Consider the following 8977-nt stretch of genomic DNA (forward strand, 5'->3'; position numbering starts at 1 on the left):
AAAAAAAAAAAAAAAAAAAAAAAAAAAAAAGGAAAGGAAAGAAAAAGGAAAAAGAAAATGTTCTGTAATTAGGTAGTAATAATGGTCGTATAGCTCTTTAGTGTATATGCTAAAACCCACTGACCTATCCTCTTTTAAGTGGGAAGCCAGGAGGCAAAGAAACAAATGTACTAGTGAGACTGTTTTCAAGTGAATGCCTCAACTCCAAGGTGTATTTAGAAAAGGGTAACTTCACAGTAGGACCTCTCTTCCACACCAGAAAGAAATCAGACATACAAGAGTTTGTCCAGCAGCTTTATCTAGCATATCAGTCACATCTTAACTAAAATGGATGTGTACAAGTGGTCTCCAGTAACTTCCTACTCTTTTTCACTGTAACTATCCCCAGCAGAATGTTCCTCTTGCAACCACATTTGCATTCAAGCATTGTGAATGTGGTATTTGTTTTTTTTTTGAGATAGAGTCTCAAGCTGTTGCCCTGGGTAGTACCCTGGCGTAACTCTTGGGTATAGGCAATCCTCTTGCCTCTTGCCTTATTTGGCAAGTGTCCTGGCGTAACTCTTGGGCATAGGCAATCCTCTTGCCTCTTGCCTTATTTGGCAAGTGCCCTGGCGTAACTCTTGGGCATAGGCAATCCTCTTGCCTTATTTGGCAGTCCCAAATAGCTGGGACTATAGGCGCCCACCACAACACCCGGCTATTTTTTGGTTATGGCTGTCATTGTTGTTTGGCAGCCCACGGCTGCATTTGAACCCGCCAGCTCCTGTGTATGTGGCTGGCGCCTTAGGTGCTTGAGCTACAGGCGCCAAGCCATGAATGTGGTATTTTAGAACCAAGACATTAGCAGTACTTGTCAAACAAGGACCCTCCATTATAGAAAAAATGTGGCACTGTGTCTGTGCCCAACCTATCAGGAAAGTTAAGACCTGAAAGCAGGACCAAGGTACACTGCTGGGGTTTTCCTTGATGCCAGGAAATTCGTCTTTCCCTTTTTCATAATCCTTATGTGATTTTTGTATGTAATGGCACCTAAATGACACAGCCGTAGAGAAAAAAGCCCTAGGCCTGAGACCTAATCTGTTCTGGAATCTTAGATAAAAGTCTCTGTAAAATGGGTGGAGAAAAATTAGCTCTTAAAGGTCTCAGATGCTGTTTCTTTACTTACACAATAAGGAGGGTAAATGATATGATCTCTTAATGTTACTTTTAGTTCAAATTGGTATTGACACACTTTTAGTGATAAAATGGGGGAATATAACAGTCTTAGATCATCCCTGGGTCTCATGTACAGAAGCAAGTCAATTTAGAGCACACTGGGTTAATGCTTCCTCTCAGACTCTCAGGATAACCTCAAGGAGGCTCCGACATCCCCTCCCTAACCCTTACCTCTGAATCTTGCATCACACCCCAGTGAGTCTTATAATTTGGCTACTGTGCCTGTTTAGAAGTGAATATCCTTCTTAGGGAACATCAAGGAGGAATAGAACATAACAGACATGTACCACCACCACCGCCAAATCCTATCAGGTAACAACAAAGGAAACCAATGGTTCCAAAATAGTATCTTAATCTAATCCTTAGTCTGAGTATTTCCCTCATTTTGAATTATTTTTTCTAAGTATGCATTTAAAGTTTATATTAGGTCCCAGAGCAAGTGCTTGACTGGTCAGTTTGGCACCCATTGTCCTAATCATGCCAAAATAAGCTTTAGCAATGCAGACATGGGTGTGCTGACAGACTAGCAGGCTGGCCTGCTGGTACAGGCCCTTCTCACCAGGTGGAAGAGAAGTAGGACGCTTCCAGTATGCCAAGAGGTGCTTGGATGCAATCCCACTATTCTCCAAAGGTACTGATCTTATGAATGACAGATTGTAGAGAACGCATGGCCAAGGAAAGATCCAGGGATCTTGGCAGCTGCCTCAAGTCTTCTGGGCATTTAAAGCCAAAGTCACCCTTTAATTAGGCTGTTGGAAGCTTTACACCAGCTCAGTGGGAATCACACCTGCCAGTTAAATATAGAAAACTGGAGCTGAAGCCACTGGCTCCTGACCTGTTTGACCCTACCCATCAAGTTTTCGTGATATATAATACTTGTAAAGTGAACTGCTGCTCTTTTCCATTTATGGGAGCCATGTGGTAGCATTAACTTATTTTCATACTTTTTAAAATTATACTGCTCATGCTTTTCTTTGAAACTATTTTCAAATATATTTCAGCCCCTCTAATAATGGAAATCCTTTATGTACACTCATTTGTTTCTTTTTTTCAATATTTAAGTAACAGGAATGAAGCAGAATGAAATAGGCCTTCCCTCTCTAGTCTAAAAACTAGAAAAATCTTAAATCTAGTTTTCTTGATTTTTCTTTCCATAAGGATATGTAAATAAGTTTTACACATTTATTTATGATTTACAATCTACTTCTTCTCAAAATGAGAAACTGGCCCAGACTAAAGCAGAGTGTCAGCACCATCTTGATACACTATAATTTATCCCATAGAAGTATTTTAACTGAAAATTGATTATTAAAATCCCATAGCTTCTTTAGTGGATGAGTTAAGTCTATAGTCAGACATGGGCTCAAATCCCAAATCCCAGCTGGGCACGACAGGCAAAAAGGCAATAAACTGTGAATATTATTGTGCCTTGCCTGTTCAAAAATTACCCACAATCCAGGATTCACAATTTCATATAAACTTACATGAAGTTAAGTATAAATAATTTGTTATGTAGTATAAACACGATGGCTAGGGGGGAAAGTAGCTTGAAAATGAGCCTATTAACCATTTATAAATCTATGGCAGTTCCTAAGTACAAGGTATTTCATGAATTTAACAAGGCATAGACATTTTAAGAGACAATTACATTTATAGAAATTTATAGGTTAGCTATTCCCTGGTACACAATGATATATGCACAAAATTATTCACTGTGGCACTACACCGTAAGAAAAAAGCACCAGTGCCCATTGGTAGGGAATCAGCTAAATAAAATATGGACAAGTACATAATAGATGTTATGTATAATATCCATTTAAAGGAGAGAACCTCTCTTTATCTTCAAAATACACTGTTTTAGAGAAGGAAGGAAGTTGGAGAATAATGTATTAGTATCAGACCCCATGTGAGTGAAGAAAGAAAAAAGGGGAATAATTTATACAGTTTTGAAAATATATGAAATATTTCTTTAGGGATATAAGAAAATCATGATAAGAATGGTCTCCCTTCCGGGAGGAAACTGTATCAAGGACCACAGGAAGAAGGGAACACTAACTCTCCACTCTCCTTTAGAATTGTTTTATGAGAGGGTAGTAACTAAAATTTTTATAAAGGAAATCCATAGCAGGGTTCCTACATGAAAACACAATGCGCTTCAAAGCAGAAAGACTTTCAGCTAATAAAATATTTACGTAAAGGCATTTTAAAACTCACATTCATCTCCCACCTTAAATCGGATATGACTGTAGTTTGTTTAGTTTTACCACATCCAAAGAGTGAAGTCATTTCAGCTGTTACCTATCCTTTCCCTTTTGAAAAGAATATAAAGTGTTCAGAAAGTTACATTTAAATTGGTCATAAGGAACTCAATAAAGAGAAAAAGGAAAAGAAAGAAAAGAGGACAGACACTATTACGACACAAACGTTTATGTGATTTTTAGCCATTACAACATTAGCTCAGAAATATCTCAAATGTTACATCGATGTCATCAATATTACAAAAAGAGGGAAAAAAAAAGTGACAGGCAACAGTGAAGAGCACCAGAGTACCAGTGCACACACCTACAGTAGACCATGCTGCTTTCGTTCAACTGCCAAGATATTTTCACCGGTAAGCCCCCCACCCCCTTGCTTTCCTTCTTAGCTTTCCCTAACCTGCTCCATCTTGTGAATTTAAGCCTCGTCCTCGCCCTCCTCCTCCTCGAACTCCCCCTGTTCATCAGCGGTCGCGTCCTGGTACTGCTGGTACTCGGACACCAGGTCATTCATGTTGCTCTCGGCCTCAGTGAACTCCATCTCGTCCATGCCCTCGCCCGTGTACCAGTGCAGGAAGGCCTTGCGCCGGAACATGGCCGTGAACTGCTCCGAGATGCGCTTGAACAGCTCCTGGATGGCCGTGCTGTTGCCGATGAAGGTGGCCGACATCTTGAGGCCGCGGGGCGGGATGTCACACACGGCCGTCTTCACGTTGTTGGGGATCCACTCGACGAAGTAGCTGCTGTTCTTGTTCTGCACGTTGAGCATCTGCTCGTCCACCTCCTTCATGGACATGCGGCCCCGGAAGATGGCAGCCACCGTCAGGTAGCGGCCGTGGCGGGGGTCGCAGGCGGCCATCATGTTCTTGGAGTCGAACATCTGCTGGGTGAGCTCGGGCACCGTCAGGGCGCGGTACTGCTGGCTGCCCCGGCTGGTCAGGGGCGCGAAGCCCGGCATGAAGAAGTGCAGACGGGGGAAGGGCACCATGTTCACGGCCAGTTTGCGCAGGTCTGCGTTCAGCTGGCCCGGGAAGCGCAGGCAGGTCGTGACCCCACTCATGGTGGCCGACACCAGGTGGTTGAGGTCCCCGTATGTGGGGGTGGTCAGCTTCAGGGTGCGGAAGCAGATGTCATACAGGGCCTCGTTGTCAATGCAGTAGGTTTCATCTGTGTTTTCCACCAGCTGGTGGACGGAGAGAGTGGCATTGTAGGGCTCGACTACTGTGTCTGACACCTTGGGCGAGGGCATGACGCTGAAGGTGTTCATGATACGGTCTGGATACTCCTCGCGGATCTTGCTGATGAGCAGAGTGCCCATCCCGGACCCCGTGCCGCCCCCCAGCGAGTGTGTCAGCTGGAAGCCCTGGAGACAGTCACAGCTTTCTGACTCCTTCCTGACCACGTCCAGGACGGAGTCTACCAGCTCGGCTCCCTCTGTGTAGTGGCCCTTTGCCCAGTTATTTCCTGCTCCACTCTGGCCTGCCAGAGGGAAAAGAGAATTCTTAAGTCACTGATGATTGTATTAAATTGTTTACCTCAAACCCCATAATATAGATCAATGAGTCAGAGAAGATTATTTCAGTTTATCACCAAAATGGCTAGACGTTAAAATATTTGCTCATGGATGTAATTATAAATAAGAACGTCTAGGACACCTGGCTATTAGAAGTTGAAAGACAAGCATGTTTTTTAGCCTTTAGTAATGCTAAGTTGGATGTTTACCTTACCCTTGTGCAGTCCCACCTCTCCACCTGAGCTGCCTAGTGTAGAATAATCCACTCACGCTGTCAGCTATGCCAGGCACTCACCAAACACAAAATTGTCTGGCCTGAAGATCTGGCCAAATGGTCCAGACCTGACGGAGTCCATTGTGCCCGGCTCCAGATCCACCAGGATAGCTCGAGGAACATATTTGTTACCTGCAGGGGGAAGGACAGCTGACTTAGACTCCAGGCAGAAAGCTCTTTAGAGACAAGCTTCCTTATGTCAGGCACTGATGTTTCCTCAAACAAAGGAGGACCCACCACAAAGCCCTCAAAGGGCTCTGCTGCCAAATGGGGCCCTCTGAAATACAGGACTCTATAGTCCACCCTCCCTTGGAGCCACACCTCTGGGGTCAGTCTCAGGGGAAGGGCCGGGGCAGTAAGAAACCGAAGGGAGCGGGGTGGGGTAAGGGCAATTACCAGTGGCTTCATTGTAGTATACATTGATTCTCTCCAGCTGCAAATCACTATCTCCATGGTAACTGCCAGTGGGATCGATACCATGTTCATCACTGATGACCTCCCAAAACTGAGACAGAAAAAGGCTACATTTAGTCCTGCATGACCCCCTAGAGACGCCGCGACTCAAAAAGACAAGTCCGAGACTCAGTTCTGAAACCCAGCATTTCAGGAGCATTTCAGCGGCAAGACCCGGGCACAGCCGCAGGGCTTGTATTTTGCCCGGTCAGAAAGTTGAAACTGGGCGTTTCCCAGGCAAACAGCTGCCCGCAGTAGGAGGTAGGGGTCATGGGGGCTGTGGAGAAAGACATCTACCAAAACTGGGCGTTGGATGAGCCTTGCTCACTGGGTCCTGACCCCCGGGCAGCGGTGGGGGGCGAGGGCGCTAGCACTTCAGCCAGCTGGGCGGGGCAGGGAAACCCGGACGCTAGGGAGCTAAAGGACCATGGATTTAGATTCAAAGCACGTCCTGCAACCGCGAGACAATTGCTCGCCTCGCCTCCCCTCTCCCCGCAAGGCGACTCGAGTTCAAGCCGAGTAAAATCAATTATTGAGTCGGCTGCTGGAGTAGACCGGCGCTTATGGCCTCGAGGACACACCCTCGTCTTCTCCAGGCACGCGTGCCTACCTAGGTAGCGAGCAGGAAGGGAGGCCGAGGGGTGGCCCCGACTCCAAAGGAGTTACTGCAAAAATGAAAGAGAGGTCTCTGTACTGCGTACCGAAATTTGCCTCCGAGCCCACGCCCCACCAGGCGGCACAAAGCTGCCAAGAAGGACTGCATTCAGCAAGCCCCCAGGACCACACCCACGCCTCGAGACCGCTAGGGGCGCTCGGCCCAGGTTCCTACCCGGGTCCTACCCACTCCCCGGCGGCGCGCCCACCTTGGCACCGATCTGGTTGCCGCACTGGCCTGCCTGGATGTGCACGATCTCACGCATGGTGCCTAGTTAGCTTCTTCCTGGTCCGGTGATGTCTAGTGGGTCTGTCCGTACTCCCCTCACACACCTACAGCGGGGTCACTAAAAAGGCGCTCCGGAACCGACGGGCTGAGAGGGCCGTCCCGGCTGGCTCGGCCTTTTATGCAGGGAGGGTGGGGCGGACGGCGCAGGCCGCGCCCCCAGCCCCAGTCCCCCCAGTCCGCTTTGCGCTGGCGCTCTCGGTGCCCGGCTGACGTAATGCTCCGAGCCCCAGGGACCGTCCAGGGGGCTGGACCACCGGCCCGCGGCCAATCATCGCGGGCGTGCGGACCGGGGTGGGAGGGGAGAGGGGGGCTCCGGGGAGAAGGCTGGGGGTGTGCGCATTGTCTAAAATTGGGGTGGGGGAAGGGAGGGGAAGACTGGGTGCGGGGAAATGGGGGGAAGCGTATGGAAGGGGAGGGTGATGAGGCGGGGCAAACAGCTCGGCAGGCCTGGTTCGGGGAAAGCTGGCACTGCTTGAGGAGGTGGGAAGGACTGAAGCAGGTGGAAAAACCGTCAGGTGCTCCGAGTGGTGGGAGGGTTGAGGTGGCGCAATCTGCTCTACTAGCTTGGATTGCAGCTCCTTACTCGGCCACCAGCCAGAGTTCCCCAAGCCAACTGCCCCTGGTGAGACCACTACCCTTTTCCCCAACCCTGGAGGCCAACGGCTGCCCAGGCGCCGATGCCTTGTCACTTAGAGCCTTGAGGAGGACAGGTGGTCACAGAAGGAAGTCGTGTGTGATCACGACCCGGGACACCTGCCGCCCGAGAGCAGCAGGATGCCCTGTGCCCTGTCTCCACCTTCGGCCTGTTCTCCCCTTTGTCTGTGTCCCCTAGCCTCTAGGTCCTCTTGCTCTCTCTCCCTGCGGCAGCAGCATCCAGGGGTGGAGCGATCTCTGAGCCCCTCCAACCCTGCCGGACCCTTTCCTAGAGTCCACAGCGCCCTGGCTGGTACCAAGGACCCCTCCATTCTGCGGGTTGACTTTGTGGAACAAAAGTCACTCGCAGGACGGAGTGGGTGTGGCCAGCCGTGCAGCAGTGGACTGTTCTGAGGGCAGAAAGAAGGTGGGGTCCCCGGGGCGGGGCTCTCGGCAGAACAAAGGGCTCTCAAAAGCTTAGGATTTGTTCCGCAATACACGCCAGGTGCTCCCCCTCTCAGGGTTCGGTTCATCTATTGTCAAGTCAAGGGGTGGGTTCTCCTCTCGCCGTGCAACGAACATTCTCATATTCTTCACAGAGGCCAAGAGGTCCCAGCCTACCCGTTGCTGGGGAGGGGAGTGACACACTTACAAACTGCAGCACTGCGCGCGAGAAAGACCACCCGAGACCCGGGCGCGTTCACACAAGCGCGTGCGCAGTCTTGGAGCGCCGACACCCTTCGAATCCGCAGTCCCTAGGTATTCGAAGAAGAAACTGATCTCTTTGTTGAGAGAAAGAGAGAGAGAGATTGACTTTGGGAGGAGGGAGGCGAAAGGGTGGCAGAACTGTTCACTTGCACAACCTGTTCTCCGCAATTCGATAGTTGAAGCACACCGCCCCCTAACCGAGACGAATGGTTTGCTAGGTGAAATGACCCCTTTAGTTCCCTGGCAAGAGGGGCAGAATGACCCGGGTTCCCGCTGCAGAGGGGTGCCTGCAGCTGTTGAGTGAGACTCTCCCAGAACTATCAGCAAGCTGTCACCGTCTCCCTTTCCCGCTGTGGGATGGGAGGAGAATTTCAACTCAATTTCAATGTACAAAGAAAAGAAACAAGAACAAAAGCCCAGCCGCCCCCACTTGCTGGGCGATCAGACTGGATCACCAGGGCCAGAGTTTCCCAGGCGCGGCTGCAGGTGCCCGGATTAGGGTTGAATCGAGCAATAGACAGAGCAGCGGAGGGTCTGTCCCTATGCCCCGCTCGCGGGGTGGGCCTGACCCCGGAGTTTCTAATCCAGATACTACAAATGCAGAAACATCGAAGGCGAACAATTCCCAAGGTCACGCGGCAAGTTAAAGACAGGGCTCAGACTGCAACCGCGTCTTCCAGGTGCCCTAGCCCTCCGGGAAGGTGACCACGGCCCAGCGAAAGGGCTGTAGCAAGTGTGAGCCTGGAGGTGGTGGCTCCGGCGGGACCCCGAGCCGCGCTGGAAGGAACTGAGCGGGGGCGACACCCGCTCTGAGAATGTAGGCGCACTCGGAGAGGTCAGCGCCCTGCTGCGAGCTTCAGAGAGCAACCCCGACGCGCAGCGCTTCTGGGGCTCAACTCTGCGCTGGGAAATTTGAGCCTGCCTCCTGCCTGCCTCTCTTAACGGTTTCTCAGCCTCTGTTTCCAAGCCAGATCTCCGCCGAG

General features: G+C 49.9%; 1 protein-coding gene across 1 annotated transcript; it reads right to left on the bottom strand.

The window, feature by feature from the left end:
• Positions 1-3626: 3626 nt before the first annotated feature.
• Positions 3627-6869, bottom strand: TUBB2B (tubulin beta 2B class IIb). Its single transcript, XM_003788277.3, has 4 exons — positions 6574-6869; positions 5654-5762; positions 5279-5389; positions 3627-4949 (listed from the first exon to the last, which is right to left on the bottom strand). The coding sequence occupies exons 1-4, from the start codon at positions 6628-6630 to the stop codon at positions 3889-3891; spliced, it is 1338 nt and encodes a 445-aa protein (XP_003788325.1). The 5' UTR covers positions 6631-6869; the 3' UTR covers positions 3627-3888.
• Between the last annotated feature and the right edge of the window lie 2108 nt (positions 6870-8977).

Source organism: Otolemur garnettii, unplaced genomic scaffold (genome assembly GCF_000181295.1).
Source record: "Otolemur garnettii isolate 467f Iridium unplaced genomic scaffold, OtoGar3 scaffold00026, whole genome shotgun sequence".
Classification (NCBI taxonomy): Eukaryota; Metazoa; Chordata; class Mammalia; order Primates; family Galagidae; genus Otolemur; species Otolemur garnettii.